Below are 27395 nucleotides of genomic sequence, written 5' to 3'. Positions count from 1 at the left end.
ATCCACAATTAGATTCAGCTAAGGAAGGAACTAACTACCATTTTATAAATTTTACATTCACTTTTGCAAATTGCTCCTCTATATGTTGCAAGGATACATTAAAATAATCATTCGACATTTAATATTATTCAAAATACTGCTCCAGGATTTCCCTATTTGTTTTGCCAAAAATGTTATAATTATTCCCTCATGTATATTTACAACTAATTATTACTTTTTAATTTACATACCAAGTTATGAAGTCGTAGAACTTCTTGTTGCAGTCTTGTCAGACATGTAACTTGAGTTTGATAAGCTTCCAAACTTTTCTGTCTCCTACATAAAACAAACATTCATGCATCAAATAAATTTTTGATGATATTTTAAAACTATTCTTCAACAGAAATTTGTACAAATCCCTTTCCCATATGTGTTAGCCCCTCCCTTTCTTCTTTAACAGAAGATGAAAGAAAAATATTTGAAATACCATTTCTCCACTTCTTCATCCATGGCTACTACTGCATCTACACTGTTCCAATCTTGAGCTCCTGGAAGAGGGGGATAATGACCTGAAAACAAGTTTTTAAAAATTGTTTTATTATTATCACCATGTGGATACAAAGATACATGAAATATTATGTTCTACTAATATTTTTTTTTAGCTTTATCATTCTAAACTCTAACTTTAAATTAGGACTGAATTATTCGAAATTTGTTGTTAGGAATTCAGTTATTGATGTTTTGCATAAAAATTTTATGATGTACCAAGGTTCACATGTGTAGTAACTAATAATGAATATTAAATATTTGAAATATAGAAGAAAAAAAAACATCTTTTTAAAAATATATTATTAAAGTAATGCATTTAAATATTAACATGTAACTAATCATTCTATGAAAGGGTTTTTCTAATGTTTCATTATAGAAGATTCTCTTTTATTTTTGTTACACAAGAGTGTATTATTTATTAACTATAGGAAATTCCAATTTTCGTTTCTAGTCTTAAGTTTGAGTAAAATATGTATGGGTGTTTTAGTATTTAAAGAGGGCGATAAAGCTGTGTGATTTTTAACTAAATTGGATTTTTTTTGTATATTTTTGAAAATTAAAAACTTGTTACTCAACCTACTGCAATATTGCATAAAAAACGGTTTAAAATCTATTTCTTTTAGATAAAGAATTTTGCTGTTTTAACTTGTAATTTCTTTAACTTCTAATTTGCTAGAATTCATATGAATTATATATATAAATAAAAACTGGAGGCAAAGGTTTTAAAACAATAAGAATAAAAAAGTTTAAATATGCGAGATCTTTTGCTAGGAATTTTTAATTTTTCAGATTTTGAGAAAATTTTAAAATTTTTATTCAATTTTGAAATTGATTTAATTTGATTTTAAATTACTATGTATCATTCAACCTCAAAACGAATAGTTGTCTTTCACTTAGTAATTCATAGACAAATGGTGCAAATTAAGTATAATGAAGCTGTGTTAAAGGGAATATTGAAATTTTACTGTTTAATACTTATATTGATAAAGAAATTTACTGATGACGTACCATCAAATGGTGGTAAGTAGCAAAGTAATGTGCCTTTTGGACAACCATCTACTTCAAGTTCCCTGAAAGAACAGAAAAAGGAAAGTGAGAAGTGATCCAAAAAATGAAAGAAAAACCATTCAATAATAAATGTATGAAATATTTTTTAGTCAACAAGCACTTACATAATGAAATGTACTTCTTTGAAATTTTAATGGCTATGCTTTTAGTTTCATTATTTGTCTTATTTCTTAATATTGATTGGGTTTGTCGCTTTTTATGACTCTCAGTATCGATTAAATGCATACAAATAGCCTTCTTTCGACTTTTTCAAAAACATTCTCTGAAGACGAATCTAAATTATCGTCTTTCAGTTTTATAATGGAATGACCAACATTAAAAAAAAAAACATTCAAGATTTAAAAAATAATAAGCTTAATATAAATATAATTTAAAATTTATTAGAAATTGGCAGTTCTGGTTAACAAATGTCTTTACGTCGATAAAAAAAATTAGGTATGAGGTTGATTACCATCGTTTTGAAATCTATCTGATAATTTTTGAAATCCACCAATGTGAAATCCATGATAGAATAAAGACAATTGCGTAGAAATCTTCCCTTGTTTGTATTTATTTAGTAAGATAAAAATAACCCAGAATTTAAGATGTTAAAAATATGTCTTTGCCAAAAAGTATTTTTTCTACATACTTACATACCGAAATCCATTTGATGCTAATAAACTCTACAGCAATACATTCGAAAGAGACATGGAACAATCAATAAGAGAGCTAGAATGCAACTTAACCAAACTAAAAATGAAGTAATCAATATGATCAATGCATTGTAAGGTGAATGAATTCCTAATCAAAACAAAGTGAAAAACTTTCTTTTTGTTTTATTTGCTTCTTGAAGTTTCAAATAATGGTTTATTTCTTCTGTGCCTATTAAAATGCTATCAAAGAATGAAATGGCGTAGCCTCAGGGAAAAGGCAGTAAATGATTTCGTTTCTTCGATTTTAAAACGATGCATTCATGTTCTTTGAATGTATTATTTTTCGGGACTACCGCTTCAATTGTTGCAATAAATATGCATTAGTATGCACATTACATGGATCTAACTTTTATTCTCAGTAATGCTTGACAAGATCTAATTTTCCCCGAAAAAATGTATCTTTAGTTGTCAGATGGTCGAGTATTGGCAGTTTAATAAAAATAATTTAAAATCAGATTTCAGACAATTTAAGTATGGCTGATATTCTTTATATCTGATGGTATGGGTACATGACTTCCGCATGTTGGTGTGGTGCAAAAGTCTGTCTTAGAAAAGAAATGTTTGCTTAAATTTTTTTTACATCTTTCTACCAAAATTAAAATTACCTGCCCATTCTAAGTCGCGTATCTTTAAAGGGGATACTAATCTAAGAAATTGCTTAAAAAAATTATAGGTAAACGAGTGCAAAATAATTTTTTTATGCTAGACAAAGTACCGTGGGATTTTTTCCCCCTAACGCAGAAAACCTCATTTTCAATATGTGATTGTACTGTATATTTTCGGGTATTGAAAACTGCTTGTACCATGGTATTTCGCTCATTTATTTGTTCCACGTATAAGTTAGAAAAAGTGCAATACATATAATTCTAAATTATAGAATTTTTAATATTGAAATCATTTCAACCTTAATCCTAATTATTTACTTTTCTAAAATATTAGAATAAAAGAAAGATTCTTCGAGTTTCCTCCTTCACAATTTGTCTACATATAATTGGATTTATCATGCGAGTAACATGGAAATTCTACTCGTAGATTCCTAATAGTGTTTTTTAAAGATTAACTTAAGAGATAGAAAATGTCACGAGACCACAATTTTAAAAACTGTTTCTTTAAAATTAAACTTAATTGTTTCTTTAAAAAAAATGCATTAATTGGTTGTTGACTTATGGTATTAAAAAAATGTACTAATCTTTAAGGGAAAAAAAAATTAAAAACTATGCTATGTATGTATGTCCTAACTGTCCAATGATCGAAGTTGAATTTGTAGATGACGTTTATTAAGAATTGTGTTTTGGAGAAAAAACTTGACAGAAGATATTAATTTGTGAGTAGTAATATTTTTGTTCAATAGGTATGTTCTACGAGTTGGACATTTTAAATAATTCAAGATAATATGGTCTATGCCCTTTTCTTGTTTGAAGAGTGTTAATAAGGGTTGCTGTCTAGTTTATATTTGTCTAGTGAGGCGCTTCTCTTATTTTTAAGTCATGGAGTAAAGGATAAAATAAAAGGAATATTTATCTTCTAAATTTTCCTATTACTTGCTATTTTTAATCGATATTTTCTGGTAATATGTGATATCTTTCTTCAACTGCAATCTTTTCAAAGTATAAGTTCGATACTGTGACCGTTTTTGTGAGCCATTTCATTCCAAGAAACATTGAATGGAGTTCAAATCAATAAGATTTTTGGTTTACTTAGGTATAATTTAAAGTTATAGTTAAGCTTAGCTAAGATTTTTTTTCTAATCTATTCTATGGGTAAATTCTGTGATTTGAAAAAGAAATTTTTCGAGGCTTAAAGGACACAGAAGCTGCTTATTAGCGAACAGTAATTTTTTTTTTTTTTTTCTAAAACTGAAAGGTTATCAATGGCTTGCTGGATCGCTAAAGATTCGGTCACAAAGATGGTATTTATTCTTTCTGAGCTAATAGGCATATACGTTCCAGAGTTGGGACTAATTTTCCTATTGGGTAAATAAATCCTACTTTTACATAGAAAAAAAAACTATTTTTATATGGGATGTAAAATTTTAATCATGCAAAAGTCGGATCGAAAAAGTTAATGGGATGAACTCGATAAAAGAAAGATTGGGTGAAACTTAAAATAATGCACCATTTCTCGCCAAATGCATTATAATCGTGTTAATAGTAGTTAAAAAAAACAACAAAAAACCTCTCCAGATGTCCGCCATCTTGGATGACCACCAGAAATGGTTACAAATGACTTTTAGGGTTACAATAAAAGCCGATCGCCAAAGCCGATTATATTTGATTAGAAATCATTTCAAAATAATCCGGCTTTGGCGATCGTACATTAATCATATGTCGAGCTAAAATTGTTACAATAAAACGTATGATTATAATAATTATACATTTTCATATCAATTGCTACTAAAGCAGAATTCCAGCAATTACAAAATTTTAACTACCCACAAGAAATAATTTTCACGGTTTAAGATGAGCGTGGAAATACCAGTTTGCATATAAATAAATATATTAAAATTTTTTTTAAATAAACTCAGACTATAAGCCAGCAGAATAGACTTATGGTTTTCTAATGAAGTTTTGAAATTGAAAACTTTATACTTTTAAGTTTAACTAACTGTTAACTGTAAAATATAACTTTAAAACTTGTATAAAAACGTATTACATAAAATAAATTAAAAAAGTTGCATAATAAAAAAAAAGTACATTTTTCAATTCTGGTAAAAGTATACTAGTGATAAATGTGATTAAACACTGAAATAAGGTTAATATTTCAAAAGAAATTAAAGTCATTATTATTAAAAAATGATTAAAATTGTAGAAATAACCGTTTCGAATGAAATTTTTATCACTATAAAGTTAATTTTTAAAATTTCAAGATTCTGTAAAATAGATTTTGTGCAATGCTTAGTCCGACTAAAAAGCGTAAAACCTTTTAACCGCCCATTTTATCCCCTTTAGAGGCTCGTAGAAACTTTTTAATTGAGCAGTAAATTCTTCTAAGTGCTAAGAAACGTGTTTAACAACTTTTTTTCAAATCTGTCGAGAGATATGAAACTGTATACAGTTCAAACATATAAACAAACGGATTTTCAATTATATTGAGACAGAACACTTTTATAAAATGAAAATATTTACAAGAAGAGGCAGGATCGTATCTCGATTCTATTCAAAATTTGTGATATATGTAAATTTTGTGTTTGTTAAAATTCCATGGAATTGTCTTTAAAATTGTAAAAGTATGGAAAAACATAAAGCATAAATCTTATGACTAAGTGATAGCAATGACTATGCAAAACATGTCACTATGTCTCGAATCCAGATATCAGAAGTTAAAACTAAGGTATTTCGTGTTTGGATAAAAGAAACTGAGAGAGTAATAAAAGAGTAATAACTAAAAATTTAAATAGGAGATAAGTATTCGAAACAATTATAAAATATGCCTCCGAATTTTAATATAACTCAATTAGGTTACCGTATGAGTACATGATGTAGTGGCATGTTTGGATGACTCATCAACTTAAAATAGTAAAAATGCTGCTATGCATTTTTTTTTTCATGTCAAAGTATTAGCTTAGATTACGTGTCAAGAAGGTGGTTCCGACTCTCGGGTCTTGTTACCTCATGCTGGTTCAAAATTGCAAAATTTTTTTCAAACAGTCTACGGGATATCGATGAAGCAAATCAAAGGCATGCAAATTTATTCAATAAAAATGTGAGATAACTGTTTCGATACAATATACAAATTCCAATCATTGAGTAATTCTTTTTTTTCATATCCCTTTAAACTGAAACATGACTTTCGAAATCTTGCAAACTGTAAATTACCTAAAAGTCATTGAATCAGTTTTCCGTTTCTCAGAAGAATTTCGTATTTCTTCACAAATATCGCAGACTTATAATAAAATGTATTAAAAACGGTTTTATTCGCTTGACTTAGTTTGGTTCTGATGCGCTTTATAATTTTCTTTGTGTAAGATACAATTGTAAAAAAGAAAATAAAAGCAATCTAATGTTGAATACTAAGAAGTGAATTTATGAATTCGTATAAAGATAAAAAGATACAAGACATGGAATAATATTTAACACCGTCACTATCATGAGGACTCATCGGTGACCGGCGGGTTTATATAAATTACATTATAAGAAATTCAGCGCGATAATCAACGTGTTAAAAATGGAACAAGGAATATCTAAAAAGAGAAAGAGGGGGAAAAAAACACACCTATGTATTTTTCATTGCAAACAAACAAAGGAAAAACATTAATTTCTACCAAAAGTACGATGTTTTTCAGTTTAAATTTTATTAAAATTTTAGAAGGACATTGAATTTTGTTTCCTACTGTTTATGTCTTTCTATTTTATTGCATGCACCGGACTCATTAAAAGAGATAACAATTGTAAATGAAGCGCAGATTTAACAATTTACTATATTTTGAATTTAAACAACTATGGACATTTTTTATTTTCTTTCAAATATCCTAAAACATTTCGAAATAAATTCATCCACCTTTCATCATTTTATTTGAACCTCCTGGCGCTGATAAAGCAAAAGTTAATTAATGATCGTTGATGAAAGAGTTTGTGAAAATTAATGGAATAGATAAAAGAGAAGATTAAAGTAACGGTAGCAATCATCGTCTCCGGAGTAGCTATTCTTTACAAGAATTTTGAAGAAAGGTCGAAGAAATTGCAGCGTTCGATTATCTTTCTTAAATTTTTTTGTTATTTATCTCAAATAGTGACACAAAGGCGAGTTAGTTTTAGCGTTTTTTGATGTACTTGATTAAAATGTGGTTGAAGCCATCTTCACAAATTAACTTTCTATTGATTTAAAGGATTTTGTGTATACTTATGAAGAATTGTTTGTAAAACATCCAAATACAATGAGCCAATATTTTCCCAAAGAGAGATTTTCATTTGAATGGAAGCAGTTCTTTCTTACGTGATACATGGCAAGTTCGCCTATTTAATTTTGGAATATATATACATCTTAAAGGAAGAAAAGTACAAATCTCAATTAAATTTTAGTTGTCAGGCGTAGTTAAGTTTGCCATGAGAACTGATTGTATTGCCATTTTAAGATTTGAAATTTACATTTTCAGTAAACTTTCCAGTTAATGGATTAATTGGGGGAAAAAGACTATTTTTAAATCACAAATTGTGCAATGAATAATATTTAAGATAATATATTTCATTTGAAATCGTGCTGCATAATATAAACATAAACGTAATACGCAGTAAATATTAGCCATTTTGAGATTGTTCCTGATGAAATAAATTTTTAAAGTTGAAATCTACCAAAATTTTAATTAAAAAGCATAGTACAACTTTTAAAAAGAGTCAGAAGTAATATTTCACGTGAAAAAATTTAGTCGAAAAATTTATTAATAATAGAAATTTGTGAAGTTAAAAAACTTTTCAAACATACTGAATCATTTCTTCCGATAAACCATGAAAAATTTAAAATTGAAATACAAAAATATCTATCTCTGTGTTTCACTAAGGCAGTTAATATATATATATATATATATATATATATATATATATATATATATATAATCACTTTTTCAATATAAGTGCAGTATTAGTTTCAATATAAGTGTCTTGCAGGAAGCTATTTCTACACTAAAAAAAACATTTTGTCTGATAGAATAAGGGAAAATATTTTTCACCAATATATATTTCATTCCTCTAAGAGTACTAATAATATTAAAATCATGTCTGCTTTTTTAAATTTTATAAATTATCCTGCAATATTCACTAAAATATTTACCTATTTAAATAATAAAAAAAGACTGAATAAAATCATATCAGTGAACTGAGAGCATAAAAACCCCATCATACGTGTAACGGAAGTCCCCCATGCATGCATTTTTTACGTGGCTGATTTTGAATAATAGATTTTGATTCCCTTATTTTTCAAAGGAAAAACTTCTCTTAATAGATTGTGCTACTGAAGGAAGGATTTTTTTCCCTTCATATGTTTCGTCTAAAGTGTACAACTCCAGAATTTACAAGTTCGATTTAGTTACGAGAACACTGATGTTCATCAAAATTCGATTGAACAAAATTTTTTAATAAAATAATCATTTAATAATATATGATGAGAAATTTAGGATATGAATTTAAAGGCCTGGGAAATTTTAAGAAAACTGAAATTTTGAATGGAAACAAAGTAAAGAATGCCAAAGTTTAGAAAGTATCCACTCATGTTCGTATACTTTTATGAATTGCAGGAATGAATCTTTATATGTGAACTGTGATCGAAAATGGAACCATGTAAACAATTGGGATCGCAAGATTTCAGTTTCTTTTTCCTCTACATTCTTCAATATTTATAATTAAAAATTTCCTTAACATTTATTAAATATCTGCTTTGAATTGTATTTAATTTTTTTTATTATTATTATCGGTTAATATTTCATTTTCCAGTTTTGGTTTTGCCACAAAAGTTTTTCGACTAAAGTCGGATGCCATTTTTTTTTCCTTTACAAAATTTTAAAAAGTCGTTATCTATAGAATTAATTTCAAACCAAAATTTTTCAATTTTTTATAATATAAGTAAAATTTTTTCCAAAGTGTAATTAATTGTTGAATTAAAGATACACTTGAAGCACATATTCTGAATATTCTCTATAGTTACCGAGGAAATTGTTTATTACAATTATTCTTTTGAATATATATGGATAAAATGTAAAATTTCGAAGGAAGTTTAATTCACTTTTAAATATTCTTATTTGGCAGACGAAACCGATTGAACTAAATCATCTCAGTTCTAAATACTTTTTCTGAAAAATTTCGAACGAGTATTTAAAAAATAAAATGTTACTTAAAGAAATTTTAAAAATAATTTCTCGAAGTGATAATTTACAAATATGATTGAATCCGATGACAATACCGGTGTTGTTATGTCTGCTATCTGATCACGAAAAAGTGCACGGTGGTTCAAAAATATAAAATTATTAACAAAAGATAAATTTGCAGTGTTAAACTTTGGAAAGAAAAATCATTTACTCATGCAAACTTGATAGAACTTATAAACAATATTGTTATTACTTGAGCATTTATAATAGTTAATCCGTAGTCAATTTTCTAATAATGGAAACATCATTATAAGATATGACATCATTATGATTTAAAATTTGCAGATAAATTATACGTGAGTTTAATGTCCTAGAAACATCAGAAACTACTTACATTTAGAAAAAAATAAAAATAAAACTTCTCATAAAGATGAATTGCAGGTGTAAATCTATAACTTTATGGAAGTGCATTTATATTTTTGTTTTCTTTCGGGAGAAACTTCTCTGATTTTTCACAAAACGATCATTATTTGAATACGAATAAAGGTCAACTTACATTGGGACAGTAATAGTATCAGTCGGAAGATCACATGGTTGTAAACCCACGAATAAACCGAACAGATTGTTAGTCACGTGGTATTACTTAAATACCACGCAACTTCCGTGTTCGTTTTAGTATCCTGAGACTACCACTTTTCGACGATTTTATCTCACTAAGGGGTGAGACCTGCAAGGATGAGTGCATTTCCGGAATTCTTCGTCACTCTTTGATCTTGATTTCCATTTTCACCCTATTAGATATATTTTAGTTCAATTTTTTTCACTTATATATAAGTGTTATGTCGCTTCTAGTCGTATTATTTTATTTTAATTCAAAATTTATTTTATTTCCGAGTAATCCAAGTTTACTTTATTGTTAAATGTAAACATCTTCTCCTTTCTTCTTTCTTCTAACCCCTATTTTGACGAATTAAACTCATCCTAACGCATGCGGAAAAGACCGGAGGGTTTTAGAATCCGCTGGCAAACAATAATTTGTTATTCCAATATTAGACTCTAACGTTCCACGTTATAATATAAATGATATCAATTAAAAATTAACAAAAAGCATCAATTAAATTGTATATTGCAGATTCTCTTATATATATATATATATATATATATATATATATATATATATATATATATATATAATGTAATGATATTTTAAACTTTTAATTTCAATTTAATTAATTTCCAAGACTTTATCTTAATTTAGCCCATAGTAACTTCATTCTAAAAATATTCTCTTATTTCGTGATCCAATTCCACTTTCTCTATTTAATTAATTCAAGATAAGCTTTATAAAACTGCTGAATCGGCTAAACGCCGATACTTTCACACGCTCGGCGTGAAGAGGTAAAAAATGTCCAGTAAGCACATTCTTTCTTAAAACATTCCTGTGTTTCCCTTACATGTGATTGACATGCGTCAGAAATCCCTATCAGAATCTTATTAATATATTAGCAATATAAAGAAATATTTTCCCTATCAAAATCTAAGGTTATATAAGACGAGGGATAATTTATTTCGTCCCTTCTTTCCCACTTCTGCTTTTGTACTGCGCTGTGGCGGACGTCTTGTCCGCGTCTCTGCTTGTAAATAATTATGCTTCCCCGATGGATTAAAAAGAATTTAAAAATGTAAGAAGTCTCTTCACTGTCTTCAAACTGCATTCTGCTTCACATAAAATAATGCTTACATTATATATATATATATATATATATGCATGAATTAGATCGAGAATTCTCACATAAAACTGTATAAATTTATATTATTCTGAAAAGAATGGCATTTAGAAGACAAAAGTGATTCAAATAAACCGACGCTTCAATTCCAGAAGTTTTTTTTAAAAAGTTCATTTCAGTGTTACAAAAATAAAAATTCCTCGAACGTGGTTTATATAGACAGAAATTTTCCCCAAGTATCTTGGCAATATTTTACAGAAGAATATCGGCTCGGTGATGCTATTGGATGGAGAAAAGGCGCATAAATGACATCGTTACCTGAAACGACTGTTAAGAATGAGATCGTCCGTGAAACTGTTCTTCAGGAAGAAGTTGAGAGCTGTGGGATCGGCTCTTACGACCAGTGCATCATAGGGTCCGACTTGAGATGGGCTTTTCAGCTTCTAAAGAGACAAAGAAAAAATTATACAAATCGTTTTTCACATATGATATGTCATCACTTTCTCTGCTTTACCTCTATTAGGTGGATGAAAAGTACCGTGAAGTAGTTTAAATTTCTTTTTCTCTTCTGGGCAATAGTTTTAAGAAACGGAATTATTATTCACCAAAAAAAAAAAAAATACTTTGAAACAGAGATAGAATTATTGAAATAGAGAGCATTCTGTTTTTCGCGATATTTTTCATTTGAATTTCAATATGAAGCAATGAAATAAAAAGGAAAGGAAATAGTCATGAAGTTTACTTTCAATATTTTGATTCGTTAAAATATTTTTTTTAAAAAACTCTATTGAGAAGAATTTGTTTAAGACGATATGTATAAAAGTGATGGTGTTTTTCAGTATTTTCAGAAAATTTAAATGAGCCACTGATTGAAGATTATTTAACACTTAAAAAATTTTATCTGTTTTTTTTTCTGTTATTTTTTAAAAACATTTTCTTAATTATTTGTTTTATTACTATGGCTATAAAATCGTAGATACGCTTCTTTTGATTACGCATGGGATTACCAGTTCTTTTCACTTATTACAACCACAGATTTGTTGTGTGTGTGGAGGGAGGGGATGAGACTCGAAAGATCAGTGGTACGATATAATGGTATGGATTTTGTGGATATAATGGATCCAGTGGTACGATATAATGGTATGGATTTAGTGGGTATAATGGATATAGGGATATGATAAATTGACATTTTCTGATGTTATAATACAATGATATGTTTCTAATGGTATTATCAGGTCCGGCCATTTCTACAAAGAGGCTCTAAAATATTTCTTCAAAAACAAACATGAAACGATTCAAAATAAACATTAAAATATTTGATGAAAAATACATTTATTTAAATATGCTTGTTCCGTGTTAGACGACTTTCAAAGGACAGGATGTATGATTTTCGCAAGCACCATACTTACACATAATTAACACATTATTACTTTTGAAATCGTCAAATGCGGGGCCCAATAAGAGGAAATCTACCTTTCGATATGACTTCATTTCTTTTTGCTATATGCCTCTCAAAAATTCTCACCACTGTGAGAATAGGACAAAATTTTAGTATGGTTGTTACCAAGTGTGTATTGTAAGTGTCATAGAAATTTATCACTTATTTTCTAAATGAATCAATCGCCGAGATTAGCAGGACTGACCATCTTTGAAGGTAGTCAGAGACTCAGAAGGTAGTCGATAATGTTTTTGGAGTACCTTCTGGCAATACTTTTATTTTACGTCTTCCTATATTGCCTTTGTATCACTGGAATATATATTATATCTTACTGCATTATAAACTTATTAGGAAACTATGTATTTAGTTGCCCGAAAAGTGAGCGTTTAACTTTTGATGCCCCATACATGTCTTGAGACCAGGATGCATTGCCCAGACGGTCGATACAACGATATGGATCTAATGGTATATGCTAAGCAGTCCTTAATAGAGGCAAAATATTATAGCATTTGCAGATTTTCTGTCATTTTTTGCAAGCTATGCCATCTTCTCACAATTATAACAGGGAAATATGGACCTTAAAAGAAAAGAAAAAAATGTAAAAATAAACAAATGGATAGAGCTAAAGCCCATATTGGAATATATGGTAACGAAAGGAAAGTTGACACCACAGAAAGAGAGTGCTGATATAATCGTCCCCAAATCAAATCTTAAAATGGGAATTAATAGAAGCCATAAAGTTTCAATGATTTGACAGATAGTACATGTCCAAAAATGGAAGAGCAACTTATGACTTTATTCCTCACCCAGAAGTAAAAATACGAAAGTACCATCCACTATTAAATCAAATTATGTCAGGACATTTGAGACTACTTCCAACGATTCTGATTCAAAATTGCGAAATTTATTCCAAAATAATTTCTGGTGTAGCTTTAAAGCAAAACGCTAACCTTAATCGAACTTGTGATTTCAAAATAAGATAATTAAACTTACCAGCATTTTTCATTATTTCTGGAGATTATAAAATTACTGAATATAAATTTGTAGAAGTAATAAATATCGCCAAATATATTTTTTATGAAACAATTCTATTTTTTGTATAATTTTCAAAAGGTAATTTCTGAATGAGATAAATAACTCGAATTTTTTTCTTTCATAATTTCAGTAAAATTATAATTTTTATTTATATAATATTCGTCGCTGTGAATCCAATATTAATCAGAAATAAATGTGAATTGATACTATACGAATAATTTTTCAAATTCCTCATACAAAAAAGTACTCCGCTTAATAGAGTAATGATCACTCAATTTATTATAATTTAAAAATTATTACTTTTAATCTATTATTCTCGCCTCTAAGTATATTGTTACGAATCTGTGAGGCGGCTTCCCAGCATAGTCAGTTCCATAGGAGGTCCCAGAGCTTGGCGACCATTTGGTGACTTGGCGACTTTGGCTCCAAAATATATTATACCTGAAACATCGAGCATTTTCCCTATCCGTCCAGTAGGAACGGAGATACGCCTCGAACGTTCCTGATTGGTTGAGAGGCTTCTAGCCCCGCCTCCTGATGCCTATAAAAGGAAGCAGTCCTGCCGCTGCAGAGAGTGTGAACCAGTGGTGAATTGAGGAGTGGTGAACCAGATCGGCTAGAGTAGTCGTGAACCAGTGGTGAATTGAGTAGTCGAAGAGTAGTCGGAAGCGACAGAGAAGGGTAGTCGTGGACCGGTGGTGAATTGGGTTGCGAACCAGTGGAGTCGAAGTGAAAGAGTAGTGGTGAATTGAGTAGTCGTCGTGGACCAGTGGAGTCGAAGAGTAGTCGGAACCGATGATAAAGAACTGGCCTTCCAGAGATAGACGGAGTGAAGCTAGTGTTGAACTAAGCTGTGTGCTACTGTCTATAGTAGAGTTTTGTATGCTGCTCGTCTCGGCTGAAGATAATCGTCTTCTGTGCCGTATATAGTTGTCGTCTTTGTGCTGTTCTGTGTGTCTTCGTGTAAATAAACGTCGTTGTTTCATTTTCTACTGTCACCTGCTGATTGAGCGTTCTCCACACCATATAACTCCCACTATCCAAACGAACCCCGGGAAATTTCGTAACAATATGAATTTCGAAATCTAAATAATCTTGAGAAAATGATGATTTTTATTTGAATCTTTAGTAAGCAAAATAAAAAAAATAAATTCGGAAAGCATTTTGATTGGAATATTATAATAGTTTTATTAATGAGAAAATTTAATTTTTATCATTAATTACTACTTTATTTTTTAATTTTGTTTTTTAGGTAATTTATGCACTTATGAGCACTAAATATTTATTTTTCTTATGGAATCATAGAATAACTTTATTGCTAAAATGGTTTAATAATTGGAAAAGTTTAACAATGAATCAGACATGACACATCATCGCGGAAATGATTTCAACTTTTTCGGGATCGAATTATATCAATCTTGAGATCAATTAATTTTCTTTTATGTAATAATTCTGCAATATTTTTAATATCTCAGGTATTTTTTATATAAATTAATTTATTTTATTATTCAATTAATCATATTTATTTTACTTCTCGGTATTCATATTTGGTACTATCTATTATTTAAAAAAAATCATTTTTTTTTCTAAGTTTACATTATGTCTGCACAATGTAATTGTTTATTTTTTGCATTGCTACTATTTTTAAATTAATTTATTAATTTTCATTTAATAATAAAACATTTATGAAGTAAATAAATAGATAAAACGTAATAAATAAATGTTTTATTAATAAGTTATTAATAAAACATTTATTACATTTTTGACTTACAAAAAATGCTTTAGTGAAGGTATTTTTATTTAAACACTTTACTTTATATTTTATAATAACAATTAAAAAATAAATTCAACATAAAATTTTTAAAATTATTATTTTTTTGTATTTTTTATATTTACATCTGTAGAAATTATCGCATCCTTTCTTGAAAAACTCAAACATCTTGCAATATAGTTTTAAGAAGGCCCGTTTAAATGTTTTAAGCAAGATAATATTTAATTGATTGAATTTCTTTGCAATAAATACTTATCTAAGCCTTTTTAAACAGAAATTATTGTCACGATAAATACATTTTAATTCTTTTATTGATATAAATTTGCTCAGAACATAAATTTTTTTCTTTCTTTGCATTGCAGTTTAGCGATTATCTCAGATTTCTATGCTATCGAATTCCTTTTCAAGAAGTTCTGCAAAAGAAATCAATCATACGGACGCATATTAAAAATTTAATTTCAACTTTGTGATGAATAAGATATGAGAAAATAATACTTAAGACGAAGAAAAAAATAATAGAACTTATTCAGACTTTAACGAACCTCTTTTGCGACATTCTTTCAGTTATACTCTTTCAGGATATACCTTTTCCTCCATAAATGTTAGGCTTTTTGTCCTTTCACCAATAACTGACTCAAGAATGATATATTGCCGAGTCTGTAGCCAGTATTCTCCGTTTGAAAAGCCTTATTTTTTTTCTGTCGTTTTCAAGAATGATTTCTCCAGAATTTTTTCCCCTTTTCATCTTGCTTCAAGTGGGTAAGGTCAGAGATATAGAACAATCGGAGGGGAGGGAGAGAAATAGATCAGTATCGAACCAATCATTCAGTCGTGTCAAGAGTGAGATGGCAAAGAATTTAATCATTGCGTGAGATTGCCTAGACCTATCTACAGACCTATTTCATCGAACTTCTGGATACAATCGATCAGTTCCTATGATTTTTCAGATAAGCTTTTCCCATTATGTACTGTTTTTCTTTTCGGACTCTTTAGTTGAATGCCTACTTATAAGAAGTACTGGGTCAATATCTGATATTTCTAGGAAGTGTTATTTTACTTTATCGTATACGTAGTATAGAGAAAGTATAGTAATTATCAAAAAAAGTCGAATTCGTGATTTTGACTATCTCCACGTTTTAGACCTCTTTAAGTTCGAAAAATACATTTTTGGAAAAGTTCAGTCTGTCTGTTTGTGACAAAAATAACTGAAAAACGCTTCGAGCTGGATGGTTGAAATTTGATATACGATCTTTACACCAAATTTGTAGATTTCTATTTTGAGTTCAGATCTGTTCTCAGGAAGCTTGTCTGTCCGACTGTTCGAATATAAGTTAACAAGGTAACTTGTTTTGTAGTTTGTTTGTTAACAAGATAACTACAAAACGAAGAAAGCTAGATGGATAAGATTCGGTGTACATATTTAACATCTATTGTGTGAACACCTATCAAATTTTGAGCCAAATCTAACAATGGTTTGATTGTTTATCGATCTGTACTTATCGCATGTACATATACATGTAATCTGTACATGTAAACAAGATAAAAACGCAATGACTTAAATATATGAAATTTGTTATTAGGTTTTGTGTTTACAAGTGCAGTTTCAGGATGAATCTTTGTTTCAATCGTTTGAGAAAAATATGTCTAAAGCACAAATTCGATTTTCGGATATTATTACCAGTATGACAGTTGTTAATCGCCTAAAAACTCGCCAAGGACTACACGATAGATTCAATACAAATACTGAATTCACGCCAAAGGTTAATATCTAGTAACTACTGTACGCCAATGCCATGCGATGCGTTCTCCGGCATGGCAAGTTTATTAGAGAGTACGTTTTGGGAGATTATTCCCGCTGGATTGTTTGGTTTACAGTAAGTTATAAATTGAAATCCAAATCAGAAAACCGTTGAATCATAGTAATTAATCAGCTGCCTGCAACGACGTGTCTGACACATGCATCCAATTATAGAGTATTCGGCAGTGGAACCAGCAATCAAATCGTCAGTAATAATTAATTTAAAAGACAAAAATTAAGAGTGCACATTGAAAGCACCACAAGCAGTTTTCAAGATTATTATGTAAAGGGAATTATATCATGAAGTCAATGAAGTATTTGACTTGCATCGTATGAAGATGAACCGACGCCATTAAGAGACAAAGATCACTGCAGAGGATTATGTTAAGAGTTTGAGACAAATTCTAATAAGAAAATACATAACATAATGTGATTATTATATTTTGATAGGGCATATCATATGTGAAAAAAATGGAGCACAATCCAAATCATATATGAGAAGACGAAACGCATAGGAAGACAATAGTAACCTCTTCAGTTTCGTATTCGAAGTAATACTCTAGTCCGATTCTTGATTACCTAATCTATTGGGAATCTCTTAATCCATTGGATTCAGAGTTAATTTCAGACTGCAGCAGTTGTTGAGAAGTCATTGGGTTATCATTCAAAACTTCTTTGACAATGGTATACGGTCAATGGTACACAAGTACATCTATTTGAGAGTATGTGTGAAAGTTTATTGAATATCACGCTCACTGGTTTTTATATGTAATTATTTTTAGAATCAGAGGATTCAAAGGACAATATTTTTAGTATAGCTATGCGTTTCTTTAGGAAATTTTCACTGGACAATTTTGTTTTAATGCTTTTTTTTAACTACAAAAATATGCTAATCTTATATATAGTATAAAATGAAGTCTCCTGAAAGCGTCTGTATGTTTGAACTCGAAAAACTCGAGAAATATTTAACTGATATTGGAGATATTTGTACCATTTTGTACATTTATTCGAGAAGGCTCTAATATATTGAAGTCATATCAAAATTAAAAAAGGAGTTTTATAATTGCGATTTTAATTATTTTCCCACTACGATTCGCGCATGCGTAACATTTATCACGCATGTGCGAAAACTTTAAATTGCGCATGCGCAAATAGCAAGATCTGTGGTATGCATAGGCGATACATTTCTTTGTTTACCTCTGTTAGCCAATTACGCCAGAACGGCTGAACGGAATCGGATGAAATTTAGCATAGAGATAGATTATAGTCTGGAATAGGACATGGGCTACTATTTATTCCGGTTAATTGAGTGGTTATTTTTTTATTAATTAAAAACTAACTTTCCCGCCAAAAATCTTTTCATTTCTCCACCTCCAAGTGAGTAAGGCTTCAGTCTTTCCCCCACACTAACGAGGTTAGGCTTAACATGGTTTCGACCGATTATTTCAAACGATTCTGTTTATTTTCTTAGTGTTTGATGCATTTAAAATTAAACATTGTTAATTAATCGATTTTACGGATTCATGCTGAAGTACTTTTAAATTAAAATAAAACAGAATAAAGGAAATTAAAAATTTCTAATCTGCATTGCGTTACCTCAATTGGCGTAGAAAATTCACGCATTTGTGTTACTCCAATTGGCGTTGAAAATTCACGCATGCGCAGTTTGTTCTTATTGTTGACAACTGTATTTTCATTTTAATTAAAAGTTTAAAAATTATGTGTATTATACTGTTGTAGCTATCTCAATCTCGATCGATAAATAAAATAGACTTGATTTTAAAAAAATACAGACTTGATTTTAATCTTCTTTTAGCCCAATTCCGCAAAGGCCGCAATATAGCTCTGGCGGTGGCCGGACGGCACATTCCGTTTTGAAATTGCCGCTTAATCTAGCAAGCAAAGATACCCCAATATGCAACATCGCCAAAAACAGCGGTCTGGAAGTCCTTTTGCAGCAGTGCAAGTTAATATTATGGGGTGAGTGCACAACGTCGCACAAGCATGCATTAGAGACGTCAAACCGCAGCCTGCAGGACATCAGTGGCAACTAGACGGTGATGGGCAGCGTTGTCATTTTGCTCACAATGACCTGTTTGCACTTTTAATGAGCACTTGCTGATTGTCAAATCCCCTCCAGCTGTGGGATAAATACAAGAATGCTTTATCATAAGATATCGTGCATAGGCTGGATGGCACTCGCAATGAGGCTCAAGAAGCCTAGGTCAGTTCTCATATTATATATATATCAAAATTTCCACGCGAACGAAGTCGTGGGTAATAGCTAGTATTTAATAAAATTATTTAAAAAATTTCATATCATCCTATGTTTTAGTCATAATTTGCTTTTTTTATTCTTTTGAAATGCAAATGATATCTTTGAAATGGAATGCCTTGTGTAAAATACTTGTATTATAAGAAATTCGTATGAAAATATTCCTTTTATGATATAATATTAAATATTACTTTTTCCATAAATACTCAATTTTTTTCCCTGTATCAGAAACGTGGAGGTTAAAATTAATTTGAAACTGCATTTTGGGAAATCTAATATATATGCATTGAATAAACTGAATACATTAATATAAATGCGAATTATATTCTTTATCTTGGAATAGAATCATCAGGAAAAAGCACGAATTCCTAGGGCACAAATGATACTTGATTTGCGATAAACAGAATTCGGAATAAATAATAATAACAATAAAAAAATATGCATTTGTTTTGTTCGAAAAGAACTCGCAGCAGATGTTCCGAAAAACTATTTCATTCATGTGATTTACATTTACTTATGCAAATTGGAACATTGAGACAGCTGGTTTTACCATCCACCGCAAATTGACCATTTGGCAAATCCGAAATGATCATTATAGCTGTAAAATGTCTCATTCTTTTATTCATGTCACATGTTTGCAATTATTAAAGAACTGTTTTTTTCTCACCCCTGCTTTACGAGTTGTATAGTTAATGAACAGTTTTAGTCAATATACAGTTATTTGATGTTAGTATGCTTAAAATAAAACAAAATAAAGATTTATTTTTCTTCAAAATGCTTAACACACACATTGTTGGGGATATTATGTTAAATTTCAACAAATAAAAAGCTTTTTTAAGAATAAAACAATTTTTTTTTATATCTTTCTATAGCAATGATCTCGACCTTTCCAAATTAGAAGTTTGATTTAAAAGGATTGCTCTTTTTTAAATGAGTCCTTATGTTCCGTTTGATTTCCATTTAATTATAATTAAATTAAATTAATGTCGTCATATATAAAATATCAAAAATGTAAATTTTGGATACGTTTCGTTTTATTACAATAAATAAGTTTCATTTGAAATATAAATGATTGAAGTTTACATTTCGTGTTACATATGTAGATATCCAAAATATCTGAAGAAAAATCAGGAATTAAGTGAAGAAAAACTTAAGATAATTTATTTCAGTCATTGACACCTTGTGATACAAAGTGAACCTTGCGGACATTTATAATATCAAAATAAAGACACATTTTATAATATCAAAAACAAACATTTTTGAAATTTCATTTTCACCTAACTATGTTTTGAAATTAAAGTATTAAAAAAAAAGGAATTTTACTTTTAAGAAATATATTATCATAGGCATTCATAATACAGTTGCAGAAGTAGTTTAACCTCACGACTTTAATTTAATGTTAACCTTTCTGTCTAAAAATGCTAGCTAATGTTAAAATTCTAAATACAGAAGGAAAGTAAATCTTTGAGCATGGTCGAAAAATTAATTAACAAATAAATTATTATAAATAACTGAGTTTAATTTGCGTATCAAATAATTGCATTTGTTTTTTGTTAAATTAAATGCAACATTCAATACAATGGAATATTAGCTTCAGGTAAACTTTGAAAAATGAAGTATGAGATAATTTTATTTACAGCATTTAAATGATTACAAGAATAAATATATTTATAGCTACAGTTTTATTTACAACTCTTTTGTGTAGATAGCTTTTGATGAGGATAAGATAAAAATGGAATTAATTCATGAACTTGCGACATACCTCAAATGTGCCTCACTGCTTAACCTTGGCATTCACTACACATTTTTGGCGAGAGAAATCGCCAGACCATAGATTAAGACACATTGTGTCAGATAATAACTAGCACGTTCAGTTATGTTTATAATGTGATTGTGACGTGCCGTCAAATGATACTATAGAAATGCTTCAACGGCAAGAGAGCATTTTCTGTTATCAGGTAATTCAGGTTATTTCTGCTCATTCTAAGAATTAATCATCTCATAAAGAGTGGCTAACCGAACCTCAAGACTATATTTTATGCAAAATAAAATGTCATATCTTTAAATCATAAAATTTAGAAACAATTCAAAGTATTTTTGAGATTGTAAGTATAATAAGTCATTTTCCTGAGGGGAAACAAACGATGGTAGTGAAAAGTGTTAATGTCTGCGAAATAACGAAGAGTTAAAAATGTGATGAGCTAGTTCTTATATTAAAAGCAGCATTTTTCGATTGTTCTCATTATTCAACGGATAATAATAATAATAAAAAATCTTTGAATAAAAATCTGAAATTGTTGGGGTTGTTTTTGTTATGATTTTATTTATCCGACATTACTGCATTAAATTGTTTCTATTCAAAAGGATATTTATTCATTTTTTTAATGTGAAAGTTTTATCTTAGTCAGTAGTGGATTTCCAATTATATACTTGCCTGAGGCCCCACTGAACAGAAAGGTGACCGCAGACAGGTCGATTAAAAACATTTTATCTTCGTCATCGACAAATAAGTAAATTTGCACTAATATACAATTACTATGTATTACAATATTAGGATAATATTAAAATTTTATCAGGCACAATTGATCAGATTCCTACATATTTCATTACGTTAGTTATTACAGTATTAATAAACCCTGTTGCCTGATTAAATAATATTGTGTACAAAGAAGATTATCAGATAAATAAAGATAACTATATAAATAAAGATAACTATATTTTTATAAAGTTAATAAAATAAAAATTAACCTAAAATAAATCATTAACTTGTTAATTGTTAAAAGGCGAAACTAAATAGTCCAGTTTATTGAAAGAGGTATTTCATAATGTGTACTGCATAGTTCTAACAACGATTCTCAACAATGATATTCAAAGTAATGAATTGCATATATTTGTCAAAGTAGTTTTGCTTTTCGTACAAATGCGCCTATTAAAGTCAAAATCTTTTATTTATCCTTTATTGCTAACATTAAATACTTGAATTAAAGTCTTACTAAATCATTGATGTGTGAATATTTGATTTTCAATCTCTAAATTAAGCTAAGATATTTTAATATTAAATAATTATACTAAATATTTATTGACAATTTCTTTGTTTTATAATTAAAAAATCTAGAAATCTTTATGAAACTAGATCTTTAATTTATTGTTTAAAAACATTTTTCATACTTTTTTTCTTTCGCGCCTAACTTTTCGGATTCAGAAATGTAAAAAAAAAGTATTCAATTTATTTTTTCAGAATACATGCTTCATATTTGCGGATTGTCATTCTATCAGAACATTTCTTTTCAAAAATAACTAATCGCGTTCAATATAATTTCATAGAAAAAAATTGTCATCAGTATTGGAATAGTTAGAAGGTATCGATCTGTGCAAGACTTTCCCAGCGTTTTTGTTTCTGACCAAAAAACAGCGTGTAATTACAAAAGAAAATCAAATTGAATAATTATTCTTACTTTGAGAATGTATTTCCCGATTCCACATCTTCGAAATCTTTTTCTCACTGTTAGAAGCGACAAATACACCACTCGGGTTCCTGGAATCCTGCAGGAAAAAAAAAATATTTTCAAGGTTTCATAACCTTGTTAATGTATCACAGAGAAATATTTTTCAGTAAGAAATATTGTGATTGAAAAGATTTGTATATTTTTTTATAGCCCTCGCTTACATATAAAAGTTATTTGAGTTAAATATTTACAAAAGGAGTGAACCATTAGTCATAGTTGCTTTTTTTTTCTTTCTCTGGTATATTTCATTGCCAAATGAAGGTTAAAAGTACAGAAAATTCAAGGATTTATTTTTTCATTTCCTAACGACGTGTAGAATATACAAAGAACGCTCAAACTACTTCTTAAGCCATTTTTTTTGCTAAACGCCAACGATGTCCTTGATTAAAGTGTAACTTAAAGGAATTACTATGCTATTGTAGATACCTGATATTTTCCCTCTTTGATTCTGTAAATGAATTCTGAAAATGCGATCACAATTAAATTTGCATTATCTTTAAGTATCGGAATGATTAATTTTTTTAATAATATCTGATGTCTCCTGTTCTTAGTCATTATTATTTCACAAATGTGACTGTCAAAGGTTTTCATGCCCATTAGGCAAAATAGTACCTTACCAAAATAAAACCTTTATCTTCCAAATCTTCATTTATTAATTTTCTATTTATTAAAATTTTTTTTTAATAAAAGGTAGTTTATCAAAACAAAAGATGTAAATTAACTGAGTCAGTTTAGTATATATTATAAGACAAAAAAAAATATTTATTAAGATAAGCTGTCTTTAGAAGTCTTTATTGTTTGTTTCAGATTTAAAATTTTTTTTCCGGATTTGAATTAAATGTCCCATATCTTGAAATGTTTTGTAAGTAAATGGTCATAATAATAAAATTATATTAACATTTAATTTTTAATTTTGAAGAATTAAAAGACAACTGCGAAATTAATTTAAATTTTGCAGAAAAATGAATGTGAAAAAAAAAAGTGATGTATCTGATTAGATGGTAAAATTCTAATATTCAATTGAATTCGTGATTGATCGTGAGCTGAATTTGAATTAAATATCCATAATTGTCTATTTTTTTACTTATTAATAAATAGTTTATTTATAAAAGATAAACTTGATTTCAATTTTAAAAAGCGAAAGAGTCCCTCCTTCCGTAGAATAAGATCGTCCTAACATGACCCATTTGAATGAATCAGTCTGATGAAAGAATATTAAAGTGCACGCTATTTCATTTATGTTTATGTTTTTCTACTTTTTTCGATTTTTTTAAATAATAGTTTTTTTTTGTTTCTGCATTTTTTTGAAATATATATTTTTACTAGCTAACATATTTAGCGTTTCTCAGAATGAAATTATTTTAATGTCTGCTAATCTGTTCCACTGCAGTGAAATTCAGCTTGGGTATTTTTCAAGTGTTCCATTTATTTTATTCGATGCATTATTTTCAATATTGATGAAATCCAGGATCATGTGTATAATCGTGTTTTCTTATTACATCGTAAAACCATAAATCAACTTCTATGATTTTAATAATTTTTGAATTCATTAAAAATAATTCAAATGTTGAATTATTTTTATGTCTAAATTTGATGAAATATTTTTACAATTTCTTTATAATTGCTTCACCTACGGAACATTTTAGACATATCTTCACTCGAAAATTTAAGCATATTTTGGATAAAAAATTTTTTACATACATTTTTAACATATAAAATTGTATGTTTATGTGATTTTATTATTTGTAATTTTTGTTTTTATTTAATTATTTAATTTGTATTTTTTATTCTTTGTACACTTATTCATATAGTAAAATTTAATATTGAACATAGATGGCGAAGTATGCTCTAAACCATATTTGTGTTTGGAATGTGAGGGAAGCGCACTAAAGCTTTTTGTTGTAAATATTTCAACCAGAGAGTTGGTATGAAACTGGTGCAAGCAGGCACCGCTCGCTCTTTCGTTAGCGGCAAAAGGAATTATACGTTCGCTCTTTGTTAGCGGCACTTTCTACTTTTAAATGTATATATTATGTGCTTCCTTATATATGTGTGATCATCGTCCATGTGTGTTGTTATATGTGTGTGTGCGAAAATAAATAAGAAAAAGACAAGAAAGCATCTTTCCTTGGATTAAATACACACATCCAGCTACATTATTGTATTATAATTTATTAAAGAATTACACCCATTATTTCTTTTAATTCTGTATCATTATCTGTGTTTTATGTATATTGCATTTCTTGTTAGATTATTATTTGCATAACATGTCTTCTTTTTTATAATTTTCCTACCACCGAATAACTGCAAAAATGGACTTTTGTTTAGGTACATCATCCGTGTAGTGAATTGTAAATTTTATAAGAGCTGAGCAGATAATACAGAGGTTATACTATTACTTTAAAAAAAATGAATTTCATAATAATTCCCAGATTGTATTACCTCTTAAAATGATTTAAATAACTGAGAATACAATTTTCCAATAAAGGACTAGTTGTATAAATGAAGGCTAATTGTTTTATAAGTTAATTGTCATAGACCGAAATATTGGTTTATGAAAACTTAAATAAAAATCCATATGGCATAAATAAACCTATTTCATTTGAGGAAAGATATATCTCTTTAGTTAAATTAACGAGATAAAAATGCTTGTAAATCATCATTCGCAGAACAATTCAGTACTTGGAGAAAGACCACCAACAATTTTTTTTTCACTTGACAGTCAGCCCTAACACAATACCATATTCTCATGGTATATGGCACATAAATCGCGACTGTCCTGCAATCATGCAGCACTCTGACAACATTACTTTTACATATAATAATTTTTGAATGTGAACATCATACTTTTAGGACGGATATTTGATTGCGTCACTTTACTTGTTACTTTAGCTTAATACGATTTCGATACAGTATGGAACAAATTAATCGTCCTAAATGGAAGACTGAATTTATTGCAGCTTGCGAAATTCCAATTACCTGTAGTTCTTGTTGAAAGTGGCAGCAGCGATAAGGCGATGCTCTATTCCAACGTGAGTGGATTGCAGTGAATATCTCTCCAGAGCAACTCGACGATCTTTCTTCCTGGCAACTACAGCTTTGAGGAAGGCATCCAGGCCTCTGGAGAAATCCTCGTGGTCGTCTTCCTCTTCCATGTCGCTTAAAAAAAATCAGAGATCTAATTAGAAAATGATTTTTTTGCCAGTAATTATATATGTAATTCGGGATTCAGTGTTAGAAGAAGTATTTCTATACGTCTGGAATATGTATGTTAGAAAAATAATTATACAACCAGGTCCTCCAAGTCGGCCAATATGTTTTTGGTCGACTTGGTTTTTATATTGGTTATATTGGTTTTTTCAATATCTGGAAATAATATCGGCAGTCAAAATCCAGAGAAACCAGAATCTTGCTATGAGTCAGAATTCTTGACAAATCAGATCTAAATCAAAACGTCCGCTTCCGTTATTATTAAATTTTATTTTAACTTGGGTATTTAGCTATTTTACATACTAATTAATGGTTTTATAATCACAATAATAAAAATGGCTTTAGTCATGTATTTATTAAATCTGTCGTATATAAGGCATTTATGGAGGAAAACAACAAATCACCGATAATAGAATATTAATCGAGATAAGAGAATTATGACTGTTGGGAATCGACCTGTGATATAATAAGAATAACATTTAAATGTATACAGAAAGTATGCTTTAACCTTCCTTTGTAAAGAATGTAATTTCTTAAATCTTCATTTCAGTTTTTGATTATCATTTCAAACAGTCAAAATTTGTTACTGACATGATATTAATAATTTTTTGCACTAAAACATAAATTAGTAATGTATGTTTTTAAAATAACAATAATAATTAATTAAACAAAATTAAGGGGTTTGAATTCGATTGTCAGTATTATGCCATCTTAACTCTTCCCTTTCCAATATATAAAATCAAATCACTGATTTAATAATTAAATACTTTTTTAGTGTCGCAATACTTTTAAATAATATTAAATTCTTTTACACATCTCTTTTAGAAATGGGTCCGCTTTGTCTTAATTACTTGGATTTTACAACTACATTTTAATTTCTTTTTCGCATAGCGTGTATAAAATCCTTTGAGGGAATACACATTTCTGATCTTTCAATTTAAATTATGCTCAGCTTAATTAATTATTTCTGAATAAACCAACACTGTTAAACCACGCGGAACATTGCACAGTAGTTTATCTTTAACATGAGCTTTTAACTATAAAAGATGCCACTGGCATCGCTGCGGTTAAACAGCTGTTGCAAACTTTTACAACCAGTTTCAATACTTTATTTTGATTTTCCTTATTTATATTCCGATTTCAGATTTATTATAATATTATTATCATTATTTTCTTTATTTATATTTTCAAATAGTTTTTTTTATTAAAACATATTTTAACAATAAGAAGTTGAAAATATTTCGTAATTACAAGTAATTATTAAATTTAAAAAAAGACTACATTCATAATTCCTTTTAATTAAGCAGATAAGTACACCTTTTGTTTAAAGACTTCAAAATTATCCTTCGTAATTCTTAATTAATCGATTCGAAAATTAAACACAGGTTTCGTCTTACATTTTAAGAGGACCTCCCTTTCTTTGTACTTCGCCTTCCAGTTTTTAAAGAAGTTTCATTCAATTATGCAACGATTTTATCACCATTATTATTATTATTATTATTATTATTATTATACTCATGAAGGAGTTAGAGTTCAAAGTAATAGGTCCTTTGC

The 27395-nt window shown here is 28.9% G+C and overlaps 1 protein-coding gene across 3 annotated transcripts in view; it reads right to left on the bottom strand.

The window, feature by feature from the left end:
* LOC129955844 (uncharacterized) overlaps positions 1-27395 on the bottom strand; it is a 293119-nt gene that overhangs the window by 3375 nt on the left and 262349 nt on the right. For all 3 annotated transcript variants that reach the window (XM_056068255.1, XM_056068256.1, XM_056068257.1), the window contains 6 exons: positions 25611-25790; positions 22581-22668; positions 11127-11251; positions 1537-1598; positions 467-548; positions 231-315 (listed from right to left, as the gene is read on the bottom strand). In XM_056068255.1, the coding sequence (XP_055924230.1) occupies positions 231-315; positions 467-548; positions 1537-1598; positions 11127-11251; positions 22581-22668; positions 25611-25790 (622 nt within the window). The remainder of the gene's footprint in view (positions 1-230; positions 316-466; positions 549-1536; positions 1599-11126; positions 11252-22580; positions 22669-25610; positions 25791-27395) is intronic.

The sequence above is a fragment of the Argiope bruennichi genome, chromosome 2 (genome assembly GCF_947563725.1).
Source record: "Argiope bruennichi chromosome 2, qqArgBrue1.1, whole genome shotgun sequence".
In the NCBI taxonomy this organism is placed as follows: Eukaryota; Metazoa; Arthropoda; class Arachnida; order Araneae; family Araneidae; genus Argiope; species Argiope bruennichi.
The sequence above is the reverse complement of the archived record's forward strand: the minus strand, read 5'-3'. Positions and strand labels throughout refer to the sequence as shown.